This window comes from Elephas maximus, chromosome 4, assembly GCF_024166365.1.
Source record: "Elephas maximus indicus isolate mEleMax1 chromosome 4, mEleMax1 primary haplotype, whole genome shotgun sequence".
NCBI lineage: Eukaryota > Metazoa > Chordata > Mammalia > Proboscidea > Elephantidae > Elephas > Elephas maximus.
Genome location: NC_064822.1, coordinates 33,950,605 through 33,975,425, shown reverse-complemented (window position 1 = coordinate 33,975,425; position 24,821 = coordinate 33,950,605). Strand labels below are relative to the sequence as shown.

Below are 24,821 nucleotides of genomic sequence, written 5' to 3'. Positions count from 1 at the left end.
AGTTTTAAACTTATGTGATTTTAACAAATGACAAACACAGGCTTTATTCTTTCTCTTAAAACAAAAAAAAAGTTTAACTATGTAAAACTAACTTGTAACAAGTTGAAATGTAACTGTAATTCCTTTAAATTATTTCATTAGTAACTACTATTACAAGGTTAACACTTACAGACTTGGTAGTAGCACAAGTTTCTTGATTTGGGGTTTTCCTACCCTTGAAAAACAATGGTCATATTTTTTCAAGTTAATTTCATTACACAACTGAAAGCTAATTTAGTGCAATTATATTTGTTTAGAAGGTATTAACAAAAAAAGGTGACTATAAAAATTTATGAGATGTTTCTGAAACATGTTCCCTTCTTGCTAGAGTCTAAAAACTTAATCAGATAAAGAGCAAATAAAGCAACACACAGCTTTCTGGGAGATTGTTACTACTAAGATGATTAACAAGCAAATTATGTGTATGGTGCAAGTTCAGTTCATTTTATACACATCATGAAATGAATTTGCTTAGCCAAAAAGAAAACTAATGGCTGCTAACACTATTATTAAAAGTTATAATAAAAACTTACTGTCAACTACTCCATTTCAGTGACCTATTTGTCTTGATAGAGAATAAGTAAGAACTGTATTCAAGAAACTGAAAAAAATTAAAACTACCCCAAACCATTTTGCATGCTTCTCATATGATTTTCCAGTAATACATTCTCTTTTAACATAAAACACTTACCTAATATCAAATCTAAACCAAAATCACCCAAGGTTTTCCTTTAATGTTTTGAACCCTAAAAGATCAATTGTAAACCAATAGCACATACTTGTTAAAATGCTTTATGAGGCAGCAGGATTAATCCATGTAATGATACAGTAGTAGAAAGGTAAGAAAAATTACTATTCATGCTTCAAATTTTCTTGTTACTCCAAAAGGAATAGCCACTAAAATCAACAGTGTGCTGAGAACAATCACATCTGTTTTTCTTCTAATGAAAATGACCTCATTTTAATATACAGTGATAATGGATTCTTCATTTGACTATAAAAGGAAAACATCTCGGAGAGAGTAAGAATATTCACTATTTAAAGACTATTCACTACTTAAAGTATGTTCTTAAAAAAGAATACATAAAAATTCCTAAAGCTTTTAGTTAAATTTTTTTAATTGGGGAATTAAAATGGAATAATATTTATGCTCTCTTAAGAACACAAATGTTGATTGATAACAAGCGTAACAATTAAGGTGCGATATCGATTTTATGCACCTGATTTCTTATTAATAAAATGTATTTTACTAGCTTGTTAGACATGCAAGCTCTTCTAATACAAGACAGAGCATTTTGAATGTATTCAATAATCCACCTGTTTTTCATTCTAAATGCTGCAGAACAAGACAATAGAGTAACAGCTCTCATTTAACGAAGAGCTAATTTGCTAGATATTTACATAAATCTTAAAACCCAGAAGTCTCTTATGTGCAAAGAAATATCTACTAAAAACTTCAGAAAATAACACTAATTTTGATAAAAACCATCGATACGTAGATGTCCCAAACCTACATCATAATATACACATGATATAAATGTGAAAAATACCACATTTTTTATGTGAGCAATAATTACAAGTAATCCATTATAGTTAAGACTACCAATTCTGAAACTCAAAGCTTCTCTCAACTAGTTTAACAGTAAAACGTTTTTCCCTCTGCCAGCCGCATTACTGATAAAGCACTAACTAAAGGACTTGATTTATATAAATTTGTCACTTTTAATCAGAAACCAGTTCAAAAACATAAATGCATATACATACATACTATCTACAGTTCAACCACCTAAAATTGGGAAAAATACTTATGCTTTCTTAAAAATGCCAATGTGCAACTATCATAGGCATAACGACTAACAATACAGATGGTTTTGTTTAATTATAGGGCAATACTGATTTTAAGCATTTGATTTCTTATTAATAAACTGTCTTTTATTTACTTGTTAGATATGCAAGCTCATTCTAATACTAGATAGATACACTCTAAGACTTCAAACATACTTTATACAGACATTAATAATGAAATAGAAATTTAAGATACTTAAATAGCCACTTTTCAAATAATTACTGGACATAGTGAATTAATTTCCCTAATTATAACTGACATATATTCATCCTAAATATTTTCTAGTCCATCCATCCTGGATTAAATATATTATGTAAAACAATATAGAGCATGCATCTGGAAAGGTAGAGCAAATATTCTCCCTTAGAAAGTACTGAAGCTCCATCTAGAGGCTTTTCCCCCTATTACTGTCCCTTGCAATATAAGTAATATCACCTAGAAATGTGAATAATATTAAAATGTCAGAAATTTCCTTTGTATCTACCCTTTTGTTATTCATAATGATTCTTGCCCTAACCTTCTTAGGGTAGCTCTAGCTCCATCACTGCCATCAAGTGGTAAAAAACTAAAACTGAACTTTAAAAAAAAAAAAAAAACAAATGTATGTATTTTATACCACTCACAAGCACCCCATTTTTTCAGTTTCAGAAATAAGCATGCGCTTTTCTCCTGCACCATTTATTATCTTTTTTAAATTATGGAGAAAATAAAGTTGCCATCTCTTTCTAGAAAATAGCACTATACAATGTCTCTAAATCTGACATTTTTCTTGGTATTTGCAAGGTACATAAAAATACTTTGAATTAAATCTTCATTTAGTTTAATGATATGTTTTACTATAAGTACAGTTCATAAATTACTGGTAGGGATAGCAATGAGAAACACACACAGAATTATTTCAGTTAATGAGTTTTATAGTACCTTACAGCAGGCATTAAAAGAAAGACGAGATAAAACAATGATAGGACTAAAATTAGTGTTTCCTATTACCTTTAAAAATAATCTGCATTTTGAGAAATTGAACACTTTCATTGTGTACCCTCAGGATGCTGTCATAACAGTGCTTTCCAAAAATGTCTTCAACAGCCCAAATTCTGAATAGACAAAGACCAGAATAAGGATTTAAGACTGATTTATTAACAAAAGATAAAATAATTTAACACTGAGGAAACCGAAGTCAGGAATTCAAATAAAAACTACTAAAAATATTTCTTTTTTCTTTTCTTTTCTTTTTTTTTTTAATCAATGGAGACTTCCTGAATTACGTTACTAGAGTTAGGACTGTCAAAGAAACAAAGACTACAACTGCAGAGCCCAGGGGAAAAAGACCAAGGAAATAATGTCTCAGTTGAAGGGACACTGCTCTGCATCATGCATCATTACTCGTAACTTTTTTAAATATTAAAAAAAAAATTGTGTACGAAATAGTATGTAGGAATGTAGAGCCACCTTAGCTTCAAAATTGCATTTCATAACTCCTCCAAAATCGCTGAGATGCATATTAATGGGTCATTTTTTTCTTTTATTTTGGGATACTCTGATTTTAGTCTTTTGATTATATTTTAAAATATTAGGAATTACTTTTTACTGAGAAACTATAGAGAAATTGAAAATTTTGTGGCTTTGTTTATAGATATGAATTTGCGTGTTAAATTAACAACTAAACAATAGTAGCTAACATTTACCGAATTCCTACTATGTGCTAGGTATTGCTCTTTTCATGTGCATTAAATGTATTAAGTACCCTCTCAACGGCTCTATACGATAGGTACTATTATTGTTACACAGACAAGGAAACTGAGGCACAGAGAGGTTAAAACTGACTATAGTCACACAGTGGAAGCCCTGGTGGCGTAGTGGTTAAATGCTACGACTGATAACCAAGAGGTCGGCAGTTCAAATCCGCCAGGCGCTCCTTGGAACCTCTATGGGGCAGTTCTACTCTGTCCTATAGGGTCACTATGAGTTGGAATCGACTTGACAGCAGTGGGGTGGGGTGGGTAGTCACACAGTAAGTGGTGAGGCTGGATACAAACCCAAGCAGTCTGCCTAGGTAATCCTCACTCTTAACTACTTTCATAAAAAGCAGGTTTTCTCAACCTCGGCACTACTGACATTTTGGGCTAGACAATTCTTTGTTGTGGGGGGCTGTTCTGCGCATTGTAGGATGTTTAACAGCATCCCCAGCCTCTACCGCCCCCACATTGTAACCACCAAAAATGTCCCCCAGTTGAGAATCACTGATTAAAATAATAATTTACATCTGTTATAACATTCCAGAAACAGCTTACCTGAAATGTTTTCTCCAATTTTAAATTACTTACCACAATACAGAATTTTTTAGCCTACAGATAGTTTAGAACAGTAACATGCTTCGAGTCTTAGTATTTAGAGGATGACATGTTATATAATTTAAAAAGCATAATGAGAGGTAAACTTTTAGTAAGAAACAAGAAAATAACAGATATATATCAAAATCAAAAATTTTGAAGGTAGTTACCTCTGGGAAATGTGACTCGGACAAAGTTTGGGAGTATCACCTTTTACTTTATTTATTTTGTACTGTATGAAATTTTTTAAAACAATGTGTTTTTCCACTGAGATTTTTAAAAAACTTGATTGTGCTTCCGGTGAAGGTTTACAGCGAGAGTTAGCTTCTCATTCAAAAATTTATATACAATTTGTTTTGTGACATTGGTTGCAGTCCCTGCATTGTGTCAGCACTCTCCCCATTTCCCTTTTCGCCCTCAGTTCTCGTGTCCATTTGTCAGTTTTCTTGTCCCTTCCTGCCTTCTTGGCTTTGCTTTTGGGCAGGTGTTGCCCATTTAGTCTCTCATACTTGATCGAACTAAGAAGCAGTTCCTCATGTGTGTTACCGTTTGTTTTATAGGCCTGTCTAAACTTTGGCTGAAAGGAAGACTTCAGGAGTGGTTTCAGTTCTGAGTTACCATGGTTCAGGAGCCATAGTCTCGGGGGTTCCTCCAATCTCTGTCAGCCCAGGAAGTCTGGGCTTTTTGTGTGTGTGTGAATATGAATTTTGTTCTAAATTTTTCTCCCACTCTGTCTGGGACCCTCTATTGTGATCACTGTCAGAGGAGTCAGTGGTAATAGCTGGGCACCATCAAGTTCATCTGGGCTTAGGCTGGCGGAGGCTGTGGTTCATGTGGTCCAGTAGTCCTCTGGACTAATATTTTTCTTGTCTTTGGTTTTCTTCATTCTCCTTTGCTCCAAACGTGATGGGACCAATAGACGTACCTTAGATGGCCACTTGCAAGCTCTTAATACCCTAGACATTACTCCCACTAAGTCCTACTCTTTCCAACAAAATTAACTATGGTTATCAGTTTGGCACATATACTTCTAGAACTTTTTTCAATGTAGTTACTTTCATCTATGTGTACCACCATCAAATATAGCCCTTTTGTTGTACCGTAAAAGAATGCATAACTAATGTCTGCTTCTGTCCATTTATGTATTTCTTTGCAGGGCTTTATTGTAATATTCATTTCCACACAAGATATGCTACTTAACACTAATTTTACCAAGCCCTGGACCTAAAACTATAATGGAATTTAAAAGTTTAACCAAAAAATTCTCCATATAAGTATTTATAAATTAATCAGGATGACAGAGCAATGAGTTTTTTGTTTTGCTTTGCTTTCTTCTTCCTTTCTGATGCATTTTTAAAAAATAGCTTTATTGAGTTATAATTTACACACCATGAAAGTCATCTGTTTTAAGTGTACAAAAACCAAAAAACCATCAAGTCGATTCTGACTAGTTCAATGATTTTTAAAGTAAATTTATAGAATTGTGAGACCATCACCACGATCTAGTTTTACAATATTTCTATCACCCCCAAAAGATTCCTCATGCCCATTTGCAGCTAATGCTCATTTCAACTCCTCAGCCCCAAGGAGCTACCAACCTGCTTTCTGTCATGCGGAGTTGCCTTTTCTGAACATTTCATATATATAAATGGAAGAAACTAGGTTTTTCTGATATATTTAACTATTGGATTTAAAATTATTTTATTTTTCAGATTTAGCTGCTGAAATTCTTTCTAAAAGTTTATCTACCTGTGGTGGTCTAAAAATAATTAACTTCCTTCTTTCATTTTGATAATATGTACTGTTGTAGTACTTAATGATCATCACACTCAAAAGACTACAATTTTTTCAGGATAGTCCATAGGGAAGGTATGAGGAATGAACCTTTCTAGATCAACTCCATTGCATATCCTGACAGTTTAATGGTAAAAACAAAAACAGACATCGAAGATATGAATGTATGATATCTTTGAGATGTTTTAGTTTCTCCTAAAAGTGGAATACATTAAAAAATACTGATGAGGAGTCCATTTAATACAGGTCTCTTAAAATTTGGAATTCCATCTCCATATGGAATTTCACCTTCAAGAAACATTTAGTGTCGCCCTTGACTCCTCTTTGCTCACAGTCTACACCCAGTTCATTTGCAAATCCTGCAGAGCAACCACAGTAATGCTTTAAAACATGAAACAGATTCTGTCAAAAAACCTCTAACAGTTTTCCATTTCATTTAGGTCAAAAGCCAAAGTCCTTACACATCTCATCCAAACCTCCAAAATCCTTAGAATGGCCTTCGAGGTTTCCAGGATCTGGTCTCATTATGTATGATTTCACCTTTGACCACTTTTCCTCTGGCTTTCTCAACACTTCTGTCTGTCTCCTTGATGCTCCTAGAACACATTAGACACACGCCTGCTCACAGCCTTTACATTTGCTTATCCCTCCACTTGGAATGGTTTTCCTCATATCTCCATGGGTCACTTCCTCCCTACTTTGGGTCTTTGCTCAAATATCATCCTCTGTGAGGACCTCCCTGATTACCCTTCTAAAACTGCAAATCCCTCCCCTGACACAGCCTATGCCCTTCTCTGCTTTATTTTTCACCATAGCATTTTAAAGATCTGATACGATAAATGTTTCACTCATTGTCTGTCACCTCCACTAGAATGTAAACACCTTAAAGGCAGAAATTTTGTCTGTTTTGTTCAATGCTGTACCTCCAATGCTGTACTAGGCAGATAGTAAGCAGCCTGTAAGTACTTGTTGAAGGAATAGTAAAACTATTCCTTCACTGTAAACACTAATATAAGAATACCAATCAATTATTAAGACTTGCCATTTCTTAAACATTCTTCAAAGATGGACAGAGCTCTGATTTCACCCTAAAGTATATTTTATCCATCTAGGATGCAACTGAAGCCTACTACTTCTTATACTACTTTATTATGGTGTTGGTGAAGAATATTGAAGGTACCATGGGCTATGAGAAGAACCAACAAATCTGTCTTGGAAGAAGTACAGCCAGCACGCTCCTTATTAGCAAGGATGGCAAGTCTTCATCTCATGTACTCTGGACATGTTATCAGAGGGACCAGTTCCTGGAGAGGAACGGACATCATGCTTGGCAAAGTAGAGGGTCAGCGAAAAAGAAGATTCTCAATGAGATAGTCTGACATAGTAGCTGCAACAATGGGTTCAAACACAGCAACGATTGTGAGGATGGTACAGGACCAGGAAGTGTTTCGTTCTACTGAACATAAGGCCACTGTGAGTCAGAACAGACTCGATGGCACTAACAGTAACAACTTTATTACTAGGAGTCCCTGGGTGGTGTAAATGGTTAACGCACTTGGCCCCAAGGCTGGAGGTTTGAGTTTACCCAGAGGCATATCGCAATAAAGCCCTGATAATTTACTTCCAAAATATCAGCCACTGAAAACCCTATGGACCACAGTTCTACTCTGACACACATGGGGTAACCGTGAGTCAAAATCAACTTGAAGACAACTGTTTTGTTCTATTTATCACTGACTTTTTTTTTTTTTGCTATGTTCAATTTAGCATTGAAAATAATTCCTATTATTCCACCATCTTTTAAAATTATTCAGTTTCCTTATTCATTTTAATAGATGAGAAAAGTAAGATATCAAAAATAGATCATAAGACAATTGAATGGTAAATGAGGCTTCTAATTTCTAACACAATTTTCTCTCCAGTTAAAATTTGATTTTCCTTAGTTTTCTTGTTTTAAAATAATATGGTTTTAAATTCATGCAAGAATCAGAGTAAGTGGTTCCCTGATTTAATCCTGCTTTTCATGAAGACCAACCAATCAGTTGAAGACATATCAGTTTTGTTCAAGTGGCCAAACTACATCCTACTAACTACAGCTATTAAAGAAAACTGTTATCTAAAAATCTGCTTCATATAATTGTGAACACTGTTATGTATAATAGCAAACGCTACTGAGTAGCACATATCTTAGTTTTGTCATTTTTAAAAAATTAATTCAGAAAAATTTTGCCTTTAACTGGGTAGTTTATCCTTTTACATTTAATGCATTTAAATATATTTGAATTTATTTCTACCTATTTTCTATGTTCTGGTCTTTCCTTTTCTTCCTCTCCCTTCTTTCCATTTTTTGAAATGAGTGTTTTTAACTTCTTCTCCGTACATTCTTCCCCACCCCAGTTCCTCTTATTGTTAAGTCACATGCTCTGTCTATTCGTTTAGTGGCTACTCTAGTTAATCTGGAGCCCTGAGGGTGCAGTGATTTGAGAGCTACACCTGCTAACCAAAAGGTGGGGAGTTAAATCCACCAGCCGCTCCTTGGAAGCCCTATGGGGGAGTTCTACTCTGTTTTATAGGGTCACTAAAAGTTGGAATCGACTTAATGGCAACAGGTTTGATTCAGTTTTCTAGTAAATTTTAAATGTATATTAAATTTAACAATCACTACAGTTACTTGATATCTTTATCTGCCTCCATAAAAATAAAACAACCTTAGAGCATTTGAACTGTGATTACTTCCTTCAAATTTACATACTGTTGTTTCCCAATATTTCAATTCTAGCCTATTTACTCTCTCCACAAATTAGTTGTCTTTCTATATAGTCAGTGTTTGTTTAGGGTTTACCTACATATTTATCAATATGTTTGCTTAGTATTCCATCTTGCATAGCAAATATTCCATCTGATAGTCATCTTCCTTCTCTCTAAAATATACCCTTTAGTATTTGCTTCAGAGAGTCTATTTTTGTTATTTATCAAGAAATGTCTTTATTTTGCCCTTTTTCTTGAAAGTTTCACTGAGTATAGAATTCTAGAATTCTAGTTTTAAGGTTATTTTTTCTCAGTGCCCTGAAAAGAATTCACTCTTTTCTCTACTGCTGCTACTGAGCAGTCTTCAATCTGTCTGTCATTCCTTTGTAGATAGATAATCTGTCTTTTCCCTCTGGTTGCTTTATAAATTTCTCTCTCATTCTCCTGCACTTTTATTACGATATTTCTACTGATTATTTACTGAGTTTCTTAGAAGTACTGGTACTTTGCAACAATTCCGGGAAAAAAAAATCTCAGCCATTATCTTTCTAAATATTGTCTCCTCATTTTCTCCGTTAAAACCTTCTGGGACTCCAATTATATACGTCCCCTATCTCTCACATTTTCCATGTTTCAACCTATCAAATTTCCATCTCTTTGTCTTTCTGAGCACAATTCATTTTCCTCTGATCTCTCTTCCAGTTCATTAATTCTTTCTTCAGCTGAGTCTAATCTGCTGCTTTTCTGCCATTTGGACTATTTTTTAACTTTTTACTTTGAAATAATTGTACACTTACAGAAAAGTTTCCAAAAATAGTACAGTCTACATATACTCTTGCTTCAGTTGTCCCTAAAGTTAGCATCTTATATAACCATAGCACAATTATTGAAAGCAGAAAATTCACACTGATACAATACTATTATTTTCAGATTTATTCAAATTTTGCCAACTGTCCCAAAATACCATAATTTTCCTAGTCTGGGGTCACACATTGCATTTAGTTTTCATGTCTCTGTAGATACTTCCAATTTGTGGGCAGTTCCTCAGTCTTTCTTGATTTTGACATTCTTAAAGAGTACTAGTAAGTTATTTTGTAGAATGTTCCTCAATTTTAGTTTGTCTGATGCTTTCTCATAATTAAATCGAAGTTACTCATCTGTTGGCAAGAATACCACATAAGTAATACTGTGTATTTCTCCATGCATCATATTAGTGGGTAAATGATGTTAATATGTCTTTTTACTCATAATGCTAACAGTGATCATTTGGTTGAAGTGGTATTTGCCAGGTTTGCCCACTATAAAGTTACTATTTTTCCTATTAATATCTTCTGGGAAGATACTTTCTCAGCACATTTTTGCCAACTAATTTTAGAATCCACTGATAATTTTTGCTTTTAATAATTATTACTGTGGCAATTGTCTGGTCGTGATTTTCTATTTTTGTCATTCCTTCTACATTTGTTAATTGGGATTCTACTGTAAAGAAGAGCTATGCCTTATCCCCTATTTATTTATTCAGTTATAGTCAATTCTCATTATTATAAAGTTGCCATGAACACTCAATTAGCAAATACTGAACCACTGCTTCTAGGGGAAAGATAGGGTTAGGTTTCTGCATGTCTCTGGTCACATTTTTGTCAGCCAATCAATACATAACCTTGTTTTGTATGTGTTTCTGTTTAAAAAAAAAAAAAAAGAACTTATTTAATAGATATTGTCAATTCATCAACATTGAACTCATGGCCAACAGCACTATAATTCTGTAACACACCAGGCATTCCTTCTTCAGGCAAAACACAGAAATGTCACACCGGACTTCTGTTCAAAAGCCATTGGCCAAAACCACATCACAGGCAAAACCACCCTTCAAGAAAGTTGGTAACTGTTGTTTCCAGCTTGGCAGCCATGTATCCACCATTATTTAGGAATTTTTTTTAATTAAAAAATGACACACTATATATGCCATTCTTTAATTACAAATGCATGATATTTGAATAGTTTTACATTACACTAATAATTAAAGTTCAAACAGAAAAAATTTTCAAAATTTTTACCCAGCCATTTGCTACCGTAATTTAGCAATACCTTTTCCTCTGTACAAGTTACTATTTCCTTCAAATGTAGAGAAAGTAATAAAAAAAAAAAATTTTTTTTATACATAAAAAGCTCGATAAAAGTTCCCCATGAAACTAAGTAATAGCTAACATGCATTAAGTTGTATATATTACATACATCATATCATTGAAACCTTATAACCAAGTTATAAGATCAGGGCTGCTTACAACGAACACCAGAAGAGAAACTAGATAACTGGGAGCTCCTAAAAATCAAATACCTATGCTCATCCAAAGGCTTCACCAAAAGAGTAAAAAGATTACCTACAGACTGAGAAAAAGTTTTTAGCTATAACATTTCCCATCAGCGTCTGATCTCTAAAATCTACATGATTCTGCAAAAACTCAACAACAAAAAGACAAATAACCCAATTAAAAAATGGGCAAAAGATATGAACAGGCACTTCACTAAAGAAGACATTCAGGTAGCTAACAGATACATGAGAAAATGCTCACAATCATTAGCCATTAGACAAATGCAAATCAAAACTACAATGAACTGACTGAGACTAGAGGAATCCCAGCGGCCATGCTCCCCAGACCTTCTGTTGGCACAGGATGGGAACCATCCCTGAAGACAACTCATCAGACATGAAAGGGACTGGTCAGCGGGTGGGAGAGAGATGCTGATGAAGAGTGAGCTAATTATAACAGGTGGTCACTTGAGAGTGTGTTGGCAACTCTTGTCTGGAGGGGGGATGGGAGGATAGAGAGAGAGGGAAGCTGGCAAAATTGTCACGAAAGAGAGACTGAAAGGGTTCACTCAATAGGGGGAGAGCAAGTGGGAGTACGGAGTAAGATGTATGTAAACTTATATGTGACAGACTGATTGGATTTGTAAATGTTCACTTGAAGCTTAATAAAAGTTTAAAAAAAAAAAAAACTACAATGAAATTCCATCTCCTTCCAACAAGCCTGACATTAATCCAAAAAACACAAAAGAATAAATGTTGGAGAGGTTGTAAAGAGACTGGAACACTTATACACTGCTGTTGGGAATGTAAAATGGTATAATCTCTTTGGAAATCAATTTGGTGCTTCCTTAAAAAGCTAGAAATAGAACTACCTACCATATGATCCAGAAATCCCACTCCTTAGAATATATCCATGAACAGATATATGCACACCCATGTTCATTGCAGCAGTGTTTACAATAGAAAAAGATGGACAGAACCAAGGTGCCCATCAATGGATGAATGGATAAATACATTATGGTATATTTACACAATGGAATACTACGCATTGATAAAGAACAATGATGAATCCGTGAAACATTTCATAACATGGAGGAACCTGGAAGGCATTACGCTGAGTGAAATTAGTCAGTTGCAAAAGGACAAATACTGTATGAGACCACTATTATAAGAACTCAAGAAATAGTTTAAATAGAAAAGAAAATATTCTTTGATGGTTATGAGAGTGGGGAGAGAGGAAGGCAGAGGAGTATTCACTAATTAGACAGTAGACAAGAACTATTTTAGGTGAAGGGAAAGACAACACACAATACAGAAGATGTCAACACAACTGGACTAAAGCAAAAGCAAAGAACTTTCCTGAATAAACCAAATGCTTCAAAGGCCAGTGTACGAGGGGCAGAGGTTTGGGGACCATGGTTTCAGGGGACATGTAGGTCATTTGGCATAATAAAATCTATTAAGAAAACATTCTGCATCTCACTTTGGAGAGTGGCATCTGGGCTCTTAAATGCTAGCAAGTGCCCATCTAAGATGGATCAATTGATCTCAACCCACCTGGAGCAAAGGAGAATGAAAAAACACCAAAGACACAAGGTAATTATGAGGCCAAGAGACAGAAAGGGCCTTGTAAACCAGAGACTACATGAGCCTGAGACCAGAAGAACTACATGGTGCTCGGCTACAACTGACAACTGTCCTGACAGGGAACACAGCAGAGAATCCCTGAGGGAGCAGGAGAGCAGTGGGATGCAGACCTCCAATTCTCATAAAAAGACCAGCCTTAATGGTCTGACTGAGACTAGAAGGTCCCCGGAGGTCATGGTCCCCAGACCTTCTGTTAGCCCAAGACAGGAACCATTCCCAAAGCCAACTCTTCAGACAGGGATTGGACTGGACTATAGGATTTTTTATAGAAAATTATACTGGTGAGGAGTGAGCTTCTTGGATCAAGTAGACACATGTGACTACGTGGGCAGCTCCTGTCTGGAGGGGAGATGAGAAGGCAAAGGGGGACAGAACCTGGCTGAATGGACATGGAAATACAGAGTGGAGAGAAGGAGTATGCTGTCTCATCAGGGGGAGAGCAACTAGGAGGATATAGCAAAGTGTATATAAATATTTGTATGAGAGACTGACTTGGTTTGTAAGCTTTCACTTAAAGCACAATAAAAAAAAAAAAAGATCAGGGCTACTTATCTCATAGATAGGAAAACTAAGGCTTAGATGGCATCAATGACTTATCCAAGATCATACAATTAGCAAACAGTAAAGCAACCCAGCTCTGAGCTCTTAGTCACTATGGTTTAAAATACACATGTGCCCCATATTTTAAACTCTCTAAATTCAGGATGCATCTTAACATTTTTGGAATTTTACAACTGCTGCTGTAGCAATATTAAGTTGTAATAATGAGGTAGTTGCCATTCCTTATGCATGCACAAACCTTCAAGGTTCCAGCACCAAAAGTTACAGAACTTGAGTTGAAAGAAAATCCAAGAGACAGTACTAAGAACACTTTATTAATTCCTAAACTCAACAATTGTAAAAAGAGGGGGAGAGTGGGAGAAATCAGATGTATTTGGCAACATTTCCAAAGTAGGCTAGTTCTACATAATTGTAATATTGGCTTAAGAATTGGGCACCAAGAGTTCTAGATTCTTGTTAGAAATACTACGCACAGAAGAACTCCATGTGGAAAAATTGAGCATCCATGACTGACTCAAAAACTGATTTGAAGAATTGGATTCTGAATGCAAAGAACTTCTGCAATACTTTAACCAATTTATTTCACATATATTTTCATTTTTAGGTATGTGTAAGAGTTATAAATAATAAAATTTATTTATAACTCTTACACATACCTAAAAATGAAAATATACTCTTTTGGTATATGTATAAAAATTTTAATTGGTAAAAGTTTTGACGGCCCATTTTCCATTTATGCAGTGTCACGGATTGAATTGTGCCCCTCCAAAATATGTGTCAACTTGGTTAGGCCATGATTCCCAGTAGTCTGTGGTTGTCCTCCATTTTATGATGGTAATTTTATGTTAAAGAGGATTAGGGTAGGTTTGTAATACCACCCTTACCAAGGTCACATCCCTGATCCAATGTAAAGGGAATTTCCCTGGGGTATGGCCTGCATCACCTTTTATCTCTCAAGAGATAAAAGTAAAGGGAAGTGAACAGAGATGGGGGACTTCATACCACCAAGAAAGCAGTGCTGGAGCAAAGCACATCCTTTGGACCCAGGGTCCCTGCATAGAGAAGCTCCTAGTCTGGAGGAAGACTGATGAGAAGGCTGAAAGAGAAAGAAAGCCTTGCCCTGGAGCTGACACCCCAAATTTGAACTTTTAGCCTACTTTACTGTGAGAAAATAAGCTTCTTTTTGTTAAAGCCATTCACTTGTGGTATTTCTGTTATAGCAGCACTAGATAACTAAGACATGCAGTATACAATAGCATCACATGCTATGATAGCAAAAACTGTTTACTATATAATTCACTATAAGACACCCTATTATTGAGCTTCAGATATAGCATTAATGAAATCATTCTCCCATGCCCCATTGCCAAAACCCATCCTCTGACCAGAAAATTATGTATTATATAAGGCAAAATTTTGATGATTAACTCCTGTCATAGCATTGGCTCTTTCCCAGTTTTTTTCAGATTCATAAAAAAAAGTATAATGTTTTTTCTGCTACAGAATTTCCAGTTTACTCAGTTCCTGATTTTCCTTATGCCTGAACCTATATAAAATTTTTAAGACTGGAAGAAACAATTAAAAATATTTTAGGCATTAAAGTTACTTTCTTAAATTGTTGCTGTTACCATGAAGATTTTTAAAATTTCACTGACTTCTATTTGCATTTCTTGCTATTCAGCATTATAGTATATCTAAGTTTTCTTAACTGGGCAGCTTTATTACAAATGAAAGTGAAAAAAATAATGTAATTCAAAATTATATCAATTTAATTTTGTACTATCACATCAATCACTTGCTGAAAGTGAACAAGACTTGAAGCACTTACTGATGAAGATCAAAGACCACAGTCTTCAGTATGGATTACAACTCAACATAAAGAAAACAAAAATCCTCACACCCAGACCAATAAGCAACATCATGAAAAAAGGAGAAAAGATTGAAGCTCTCAAGGATTTCATTTTACTTAAACCCACAATCAATGCCCACAGAAGCAACAGTCAAGAAATCAAACGATGCATTGCATTGGGCAAATCTGCTGCAAAAGACCTCTTTAAAACATTAAAAAGCAAAGATGTTACCTTGAAGACTAAGGTGTGCCTGACCCAAGCCATGGTGTTTTCCATTCCCTCATACGCATGCAAAAGCTGGCAATGAATAAGGAAGACGAAGAACTGATGCCACTGAATTACGGTGTTTGCAAAGAACATTGAATATACCATGAACTGGCAGAAGAATGAACAAATCTGTCTTGGAAGAAGTACTGCCAGAATGCTCATTAGAAATGAGGGTGGCAAGATCTCATCTCACATACTTTGGACCTGTTATCAGGAGGACCAGCCCTTGGAGAAGGATATCATGCTTGGTAGAGTAGAGGGTCAGCGAAAAAGAGGATGACCCTCAATGAGATGGACTGATACAGTGGCTACAACAATGGGCTCAAGCATACCAATGATTGTGAGGATGGCACAGGACTGGACAGTGTTTCGTTCTGTTGTACGTAGGGTCGCTACGAGTCAGAACTGATTTGATGGCACCTAACAACATCAAATCAAAATGAAATAAAGACCATGAGTTAGTTAAATTCTCTCTTTGTGGCTCTCCAAATTTTATTATTCTGAAAGCTAAATTATCTAACAAATTAATATCTTCAAATGAAGAAAACTAAAGATACAAGGGCAAGATTAGTCCAAAGGACTAATGGACCACATCTACCACAGCCTCCACCAGACTGAGTCCAGTACAACTAGATGGTGGCCGGCTACCACCACTGACTGCTCTGACAGGGATCACAAGAGATGGTCCCGGAGAGAGGTAGAGAAAAATGTAGAAGAAAATTCTAGCTCAAAAGACAAGACTTGCTGGCCTGACAGAGACTAGAGAAACTCTGAGAGTATGGCCCCCAGACACCCTTTCAGCTCAGTAATGAAGTCACTCCTGAGGTTCACACTTCAGCCAAAGATTGGACAGGCCCATAAAACAAAACGAGACTAAAGGGGCACACTAGCCCAGGGACAAGGACTAAAAGGCAGAAGGGAACAGGAAAGCTGGTAATAGGGAGCCCAAAGTTGAGAAGGGAAAGTGTTGACATGTTGTGGAGTTGTTAACCAATGTCATAAAACAATTATGTGTACTAACTTTTGAATGAGAAACTAGTTTGTTCTGTAAACCTTCATCTCAAGTACATTAAAAAAAAAAAAAACCTCAAAAAAACAACCAAATATTGAGTCCAGCATAAAAAAAAAAAAAATTAGTGTCTTCATTCTCCTCTTATACTAAGTTGTTTAAAGGAGGTCAGTGGAAGAAAACAAACCATCACCACCACAACAACAAAAAACATTTTTCAATAGACATTAAAATAGAAAGATTTTTAATAAGAAAATTTGCAAAAATAGCACCGGAACCAGAAAGCAAATAGAAACAAGAAATTCTCAGTTACAAGGCAGGCTAATAAACATTTTTAAATAAAAGGATTTTAATTTTTTCAAGAGGGGAGAAAGTACTTGCAATCCTATTCAAATATTTGTTCCTATCTTTCCATAATGTCTTCCTCTGCAGATCTTTACTCCCAGGTCAGCATCTCTATCTTTAGTTGACAGACCAAAGATTTATTTTCCAACATGGACCACAACAGAGTATGGAGCTGATTTGATTTCTGCTGTGCTACTTCCACAAAAATACTCCTTAAATTACTTCCTCAAGCATAGTCAGTACATTCACTGATTATGACTAGAAAAAAAAAAGAGAGACAAAAATTATCAGCCAGAGTTCAGAATCTTATCCTAAATATTTTTAGAGATTTTTTTGAATCATATCCTAATTTTCCTATACCCCTAATCTCACGCATACATTTTTATATCACATTAAAGATTTTAAATATAGCTTCTAAACTTTCTTTATTCCATATGACTCAGGTTAAGAATATCGGCTTAACCTAATATGATTCTGGCCATAGACGTATATGTATTATCTGTTTAAATATATGTGTGGCATAATAACTTTTAATTGTATAATTTATTTAGAGATACTAAGAAAACCAATGACTACCAGTGAATGTTTCCCCCATTGCGTACTAGATTTGGCTCATCAGCTGTTTAATAATAAGTAAGAGTGAAAGAAATCATTTGTTTGGATATCTTTTATTTATGTCAAACAAAGAACTGTTTATCTTAACAGCAATGTATTTCAGGTTTAGAAGCTAAAATAATTTTCCTGTTCTTTTCTTTGCTATGTATTTATAAATGATCAACTTACTTAAGTTTTTAAGCCCTATAAGAAAAAAAAAGGACATCTGGAAACAGAATTTGAAAAATCTTTTAAATAATACTTGCCTGGAAAAACTGACACATGAAAAATATAGGAGACTTTTTAATTCCCTTTCATTAAGAAACATAAGATATATTGTACATTTTTTTAAAAAATAATTTGTTATAACTGATTTCTACCCATGTCAGAAACTCTTCTAAAAAATGGTACAAATATAAATACCTGATGTAAAAGATATCTCGATCATTTACCAAACTTTAGAATTTTAGAGCACCTGGGTGGTATTAAAACTGAAGAGAATAACTATAGGGCATTAAATAAGAGAAAACATGTAAATAGGGGATTTCAAATATAAAAAAAATTTGCCGTTCTCAAAAAAACTTTCAGGAATTGGACTCTACAATTTAAGCTTATCCTCTTTCCACTTTTCCTTTATCTTCTTTTTGTATGTACATCTGCATAAAATTAAGGCTCAACTTTGCTATAGATGTTTATTAATATGCGCTGTGATCAAGTCTTTTCTTGCTTTCAGGAAACTTTGTGATTTAGTTTCAGAAATGGTTCCACTGTTTTCTTCCCATTTCAAAAGAATACTTCAATGCAGTAATTAAAAAAAATTTTTTAATTCTTTTTCTCTATAGCATACCTATGCCCAAAGTATTAAGTGCTTTTCAAAGCTGAACCAACTGCTTAATAATTCATTTTCCAATATAAGAATTCTTTTTTTTAAATCACCAGAATTATCCATTACAAAGTACATACATTTTTTAAAGAATATCTAACGGACCCCAGAAACACATAATTATCTCCAATTTTCTATTAAGAAATGAATATACTGAATTAGTTTCAGACTCTCAGGTACAGGAAAATATCCAGCTTTTTAAGAATAAAAATACAGGATGATCTATGGAAGTTTTACAATTTTGTCTTCCTAAAGGTATTTACGAAGGAGCCCTGGTGATGCTGAGATTAAAGCATTTGGCTGCTAACTGAAAGATTAGTAGTTCAAACCCACCAGCCACTCCGCGGAAGAAAGATGTGGCAGTCTACTTCCGTAAAGATTTACAGCCTAGGTAACCCTATGGGGCAGTTCTTCTCTGTCCTATACGGACACTATGAGTTGGAATCAACTCCATGGCAATGGGTTTGGTTTTTGGAAAGGTATCAGGTACCAAAATTTACTAGTGAAAATACTTTATAAATAGTTCTACAATTTTCGTGAATAAATAAAAGCCTTAAAAATCATTTTTACTAATTTTCATTGAAGATAAAATCCTTGTCCATTTACAGTGAAAGATCAAGGTTTTTTTTTTTAATTACCAATTCATCAAGAACTGATAAAATATAATACAGATAAATTACCAGAAAATGAAATAAAAAAATCACAAAGACATATAAAATGTAACTTCTATGTTTATTAGATTCAGAAGCATAAAATTATCCTGTCAAACTCGTATAAAAAAATTCTAAATGCTTACTCTCAATTTCTGTATTTATTTCATTGTAAACCAGTAACCAACAATGCAAACCAGCACAAGTCCACAGGCCACACCTTGAGTAGCATTACATTAGATACAGTCCAAGAAACAGTCTGCAAATTGGCTATTTAAGAGTATGTATATTTACATGTAAAATAAATGCATTATAATACAATCTTCTTAAAAATAAGAGCTTTATCATATGTGAAGGTCAGTGCAGAGTCTGAACAATGTTTGAGCCTTGAGAATAAAAGAAACTTTATAACTTAAATTAATCCAACCTGTTTTTCCTCAAGATTAACATTGATTGTTAAATCAGCCCTATAAATAATTCCTACTTCTCCAGTATAAAACACTAGTTGCTCTAGGTGAGTGGTCAGAAGGCTACTACATGATCAGCATAAAACAGACAGATGATCACCCACTGATTTTAATCTAGAACTTTTTCTGCCCAGTCTCCACTACTGGGGAATAGTTTCTGATACATTTCATGTTCTGCATCAAGAAACTAGAAATTTCAGGTTGAAAACAGAAAACAGAGCAACTAAATATAATGATATAATCAGTAAAAAGTCATTGCTTCAAAAAATAAATAGAAAGCTGAAAGGTCCTACAAAATATGATGCCATTTTTGAAATCAGCTCCCAACTCTGTTTACAATGTTATAAACTATATTGTTAACTAAAGTAACATTAAACGTTGGCAATTTATGGGATGAATCTTAAGGAAGTAACAAATTCAGAAATGACGTTAGTATACACATATGTGTACATTATCTAAAAACATCACTACCTGTTTTTATTTGTGTGTTCTGGTTTCTCAATTCTGTAAAAATAAAAATTCCCACAACAGAGAAGTCATCTTGTTGCTTTCACTATTTGATCTGAGGCAAATGTAGCACCAGTGAATGAAAACCACAGGTAACAGGTTAACTTTTAACAACCAGCACTAACAATGAGAAAGGCTGTAACTATATCTCTGTTACAGAGAAAACCAAGCATAGGCTAGATAGCCAAAATACAAAATGACTTCTAATGTCCTGTTCAATACTAAGATCCTATCCATAGTGCTACTAACAAAGGGACAAAATATCTCCCAGCACTTAGCAGGAGCCCAGCTTGTCTTCTACAACAGAAGAAACGGGCATGATATATGAAATTTTGCTGAAACCAATTTACTTCCACATACTGAGGGATATCAGCATTTCTCAAATATACTATTGTATCTCAGGTTACTCACATTGGGTGAAAGAATTATGCTTCAAAACAAGTTTCAGACAAACCTGAATATAACAATGTGGCAAGGCTAACAAAATTATGTTTAGTAGTTATTTACTAAGGCCGCAAAAGTTTTAAACTCACTACTTTAAAAAAAGGAAATTGTTAGAAAAGATTGTAGAGTTGAACGTTTTAGTCTGAGATGATTTCAAAAACAGCAACCTACCCACAGATCTTAACACTTCTTTTTAGCAATAAGGAAGTTATACACAACCTCACCAAAAACCAAAAAAAAAAAAAAAAAAAACCAAACCCATTGCCATCGAGTCGATTCCAACTCATAGTGACTCTATAGGACAGAGTAGAACTGCCACATAGGGTTTCCATGGAGCGGCTGGTGGATTCAAACTACCAACCTTTTGATTAGCAGCCAAACTCTTAACCACTACACCACCAGGGTTTCCACAACTTCACCAATTAATCAATATTTGATATTCTAGTCAGACTTTTACATCATCTATATTCTTAAGGATGAAAAAGTTCATCTTACTTAATTTTCAATTTACAACCTTACCAGTTACCAGTAAATTGAAAATTAAGTAAGATGAAAATTTTCACCCTTAATAATATAGACAATGTAAAAGTCTGACTAGAAAATCAAATATTGATTAGGGTGTTGGGAATGTAAATTAGTGTAGCCACTTTGAAAAGTTATTTGGCAATATCTAGCAAGGTTCACAATGTTACGTAGTCTAGGATCCAGATCAAGCTAACCCACTTGTGGGTACATGCCCCAGAGCAGGCTAAGATACACAGTAGGAAATGTATTTAATATCACAATCTTTTTGATTGAGACCCACAGTAGAAAATATACCTTATATCACAACTTAGAACACAATTACATACACAAGTACATTGTTCTGTGCAATGTACTTTGACACTTTCTATTACATTCCATTTTTTAAATGCAAGTTCCAACCTACTAAATTGATTCTACTACATGCTGTTTGGAAAACACTGCCCTAAAAAACTATAGCAATGTGAACAAGAAAATATCTATAAGGTTGTTTAAAAACCCCAAACCCAGTGCTTTACTACAGTAGTATTTACAACAGAGAAAAATTAGATATAACTTAAATGTCCATGAATAGGTAGATAATTAAAATGTAAAATACAATGTAATAGTATGAAAAATAAAGATTTGAATTAGGTCTCTCTATGTAATATAAAATTTTTTTTTTTTTTTTTTTTTTTTTATGTAATATGGACAAGAAGCCCTGCTGGTACAATGGTTAAACAATCAGCTACCAATTGAAAGGCTGGTGGTTCAAACCCATCCAGCAGCTCCTTAAGAGAAAGATGTGGCAATTTGCTTCGGTAAGGATTATAGCCTTGGAAACCCTATGGGGCAGTTATTTCTACTCTGTCCTATAGGGTCTGCTATGAGTAGGAATTGACTCAATGGCAATGGGTTTTGGTATGTAATATGAGCAAATTTTTAAATAGCATAGAGTGAAAAAAAAGCAGAAATATATTTCCAGAATATCATTTATGTAGATTTATAAGAAGACCATATAGTGTTTATGAATATACATACATGCATACATAAAACAATAAATTATATATGTTAATGTATTAACTCACAGTGGGATACAGGGTGAGGGTACTCAGATTGAAAAGTCGAACAAAGCTTTCAGCTATAAATGTAATGTTTTAATTTTTTAAGAATATTTAAATGTTATTTGAAAGGATTGCAATAAGTTTTGAGGTCTGAATTGGTAAAATGGGAGTAGAGGTGATAAGGAATGAGGTATAAATGAGTAAAAACTAGAAAAGGGAAATCATATATATATACTCACACTCTTGAATCAATGGATAAGAGAAAAAAGAAGCTGCAAAAAAGACCAAAATCGTAAGGACTAAAGAAAGATTAGGAAGGTATGGAGCAAAAGCTGGAAAAAAAAAAAGAAAAGCATGAAGTTGGCCAAAAGGCAGGAAGAAAACGCCTAACAACTGGTAAACTGATCCATTCCTTATTGGTGGTTCAACTGTATAAATAAAAAGGTAGCGGGTTGGTGGGAAAGTACTTAGCAACTGTGTTTACACAGACAACAGAAAGTGCCACTAGAGTGGCAAATTGAACCGTGCAAGGCCAATTAACCCTTTCACCTTACTGTTTTATACTAGCTATCTTACTTACTGTGCCTCTGTTAGATCTACACTGATATGTGTTAGGACCAAATGCAATTATAAATCATTGTTAGTTGTATTGATGAATTCTGCAAATTCCATGAGGCGCATACCTTTTATTTAGTGTTCTGAATACCTTCCTTGCTACTCTCATCTGGTTTTAATTAAGGAACACTTTCAAAGTAAGAGGGGTTATCCAGAAACTCAAATTACACATGTCCTTTATTAAACTATGAATTGATTACTACTCAAGTTTTCTGGACTAAAAGATTTTCCAAAAAGTTAGATTTACCTCATATTTTTTCTAGATAAATTAGGAAAAATCAAGGAAAGAGGAACATATTTAGACAAGCAAAAACATAATAAGGAAATCTTAGTGTGCACTAAAGAGGTCTGCAAATGAACCAGCTGCTACATGAGCAGTTATGTCTACAATTATAATTTACTATTTATAAGGGAAACTTTGCCTCTTGAAGGGCTGCATAATAAGATTATTTTAAAGACTGTAATAGGTTTACTGCTGGTAATTGTATTCATCTTCCTGATTCCACGAGATAGTCTTGTGTCTTCTTTAAATTATCTTTGAGAGCAAGGATTATGTCATATGTATTCTATAACACCTAGAAAAGCATTATATACTAAGTAGGCATGCAAATATTTGATAATGACCACGTTGTGAAATGTTGGCATACCTGAATGGACTTGCTTCTATGAGGTCAGGCTAAGGATAAAAATATGTAATTGTTCAATAGTAAATTAAAGGCAATCCACATAAACTTTTATTCACTAATCCTAACACTCTCTTTTCTCTACTAAGGCACTCACATCATTCTACTATCAGCTGAAATTCCATGTAAGATCTTCTCCTGGCCATGTTATTTATCATTGAATCTTAGTAATAATTTTTAAAATGCTAGTCAAATAATGGGAAAATGCCAACAGACTTTTTTGAGGTGGAGTTTAAAGAAATACACACTGTATATCCTAATCCAACAAAAATCAATACCAGTCTGAAAAGGTTAGACCTGCATCTTAGGAATAAGGGACACTTCCCTTTTCTGCCTTTTATAAGCTCTTCCCAAAGAGTAACAAAAGGCAAAAAGCTGGAGAATTTTGCTTTCATCATGCTACAGAGGCTGTTTATTGACTTCTATGGCTATGTTAAAATCTGTGGAGGAAGAGACAGGCACAGCAGCTTCTGCCTTTCTCTAGGTCTTTTCTTGAATTCAGGCCACCCACCAGGTTCCCCTATTTCTCTTGTCTTCCACAACAACACTAGCAGGATCACTGCAAAAGCAACCAATCAAAACAAGCAGCATCGTGAATGGGGAAATGAGGCCAATGGTAAGCAACAGAAGAAAGGAGCAATGATAGTCCCAGGTCTCCTCTCAGAAATGAACCAGAACCTACTGATGCTTCTTTGCAGATCTGAAGATAATGCGGTGGATACTCACAAAGCTGGCCTCCTGCTCTCCTAACATATTCTCACAAGCACAAAAACAGGCTCCTGGTATTTAGTACTGAAATACCAGACAAAATAACTCCATCTTAGGGATTTTTTTAAAAAAGAAAATTACCAAATTTAAAAAAAGGAAAAATAAAACGATAGACTACTATGCCAAGTAAACTCGCATTATTTAGCTAAAAGTTGATATTTAGATAGTCTAATTAATAAATTTACAATGTTTCGTTATTGTAACGCAACTATTTCCAGGTTTCCTTCAGGAATTCACTTCCTTGTTTTATAGGTATCCAGATGAACTACAATATGAATAACAATCAATGACCTGAAAGAGAAATCATTTCTATAAGTAGTAATTATTAATTTAACCCAAGTAAGGAGTTATGGGGCTTGAAGAAGTACAACTATGTCTTTCTATTTCTCCCATGATCATTCTAATCCCTGGAACCAATTCGGATTTGAGATTAGAATTGATCTCCAATGTGGGGGACCACAAAAATGAAAAAAAAAAAAATTTAAACACACACACACACATACACAACCCAAGAGTCAGTAGTCCCTCTCCCTCTCTCTGTCTCACTCTCTGTCTCTCTGTCTCTGTCTCTCTCTCGGAAAGCTGCTATGATTATCTAGTATAAAAGTTCTTTGAAAAGTCTACAGAAAGATAATAAATTAATGGAGGAGTTTCTTTTCCAAGTGACATGCTGGAAAAAAATCTATCCCTAGGCTATTTTTCTACATTCTGTATATCAAATCAACATTTAGATGTTATTTAACTGATTTTTTTTATTTAAATGAGTGTGTCTACTTTCTATACAGGAACATTTGGCTTATTTTGTAATTTAGATAAGCTTCAACAGTTTTCTTTCTAAAATTCTTCTACTGTTCAAAAGTCCTTCCATCTTTCTCTTTCCCCATCAACCAATATATGG

At 34.5% G+C, this 24,821-nt stretch overlaps 1 protein-coding gene across 3 annotated transcripts in view; it reads right to left on the bottom strand.

The window, feature by feature from the left end:
• Positions 1–24,821, bottom strand: part of DNAJC1 (DnaJ heat shock protein family (Hsp40) member C1) — a 323,430-nt gene that overhangs the window by 245,661 nt on the left and 52,948 nt on the right. Inside the window, exon 2 of one of the 3 annotated variants that reach the window (XM_049881879.1) lies at positions 2,876–2,979. The exons of the other annotated variants lie outside the window; for them this stretch is intronic. Coding sequence (XP_049737836.1) covers positions 2,876–2,917 — 42 coding nt within the window. The 5' untranslated portion in view covers positions 2,918–2,979. The remainder of the gene's footprint in view (positions 1–2,875; positions 2,980–24,821) is intronic. 3 annotated transcript variants of the gene reach the window in all.